Raw genomic sequence first — 812 nt, forward strand, 5'->3', positions numbered from 1 at the left:
CGAATTCCACTAAAAAAAATTCACATTTGCGGCGGAATTCCAACAGAATTTCCAACCCTATAGTGTTACTTTGACGTTCTCAGCTGCGGCAGAAGACAGCGAATCTCCACTACAGATATTTTTTGCAAGATAGAGCGGAGTCTGGTTCATTATTTCACGGTGTATCATTACTGCGGTTCCTCATTATTACTTAAAGGGGATTTCCGCAAGCTCGATCTTGGCACAGTATGTGAAGTGGGGGTTTGTTTCTCTTAGCATGAGAGACGGTAGGCATGGAGCCCGGTAGTTGTAAGGAAAGGGTCCTCGGCACTTAGTATAACTTGTAATTTGGATACTATGAATGAGTTTACCTTATAAAGTGTATTACTCACAAAAGTTCTGCATTAACACCTAAATTTATGTAAAACTATATACTGTATATTTGTTTGTATGATCCTTAATTAGGAAAAGATATAAATTTGTCCCATATTTACATACTAATACCAAAAATATCTATATTCATTTTTTTCTACACATGTATCTGTTTATACAGCACATAGTTAAGAAACAACATAAGATTGTTTGTAAATGCTTTCAGGAACGGAAAGTAAATCATCATGAGTGAGTTTAAAATCCACCACCATGTCAGTGAGCTCTTTTCTCTCTTGGGGTGAGTAGAAATTTGACGTAGTTTGTTGGTTGGTTCGAGAGAGTGCTAGTGTAGAGTTACTTAATTTTAGAGCTAAGAATGTTTGAGCATGGTATAATGGGATAAGGAGTATGGTGATTGTTGTGGTGATGTGTTGTTGATAATCTGTAGCTATGTATGTCAA

At 36.5% G+C, this 812-nt stretch overlaps 1 protein-coding gene across 4 annotated transcripts in view; it reads left to right on the plus strand.

Moving 5' to 3' along the window:
• LOC119594713 (gamma-tubulin complex component 2-like) overlaps positions 1 to 812 on the plus strand; it is a 15,511-nt gene that overhangs the window by 742 nt on the left and 13,957 nt on the right. For 2 of the 4 annotated variants that reach the window (XM_037943770.1, XM_037943769.1), the window contains exon 2: positions 578 to 649. The exons of the other annotated variants lie outside the window; for them this stretch is intronic. In XM_037943770.1, coding sequence (XP_037799698.1) covers positions 597 to 649 — 53 coding nt within the window. In that variant the 5' untranslated portion in view covers positions 578 to 596. The remainder of the gene's footprint in view (positions 1 to 577; positions 650 to 812) is intronic. 4 annotated transcript variants of the gene reach the window in all.

This window comes from Penaeus monodon, chromosome 34, assembly GCF_015228065.2.
Source record: "Penaeus monodon isolate SGIC_2016 chromosome 34, NSTDA_Pmon_1, whole genome shotgun sequence".
Taxonomy (NCBI): Eukaryota; Metazoa; Arthropoda; class Malacostraca; order Decapoda; family Penaeidae; genus Penaeus; species Penaeus monodon.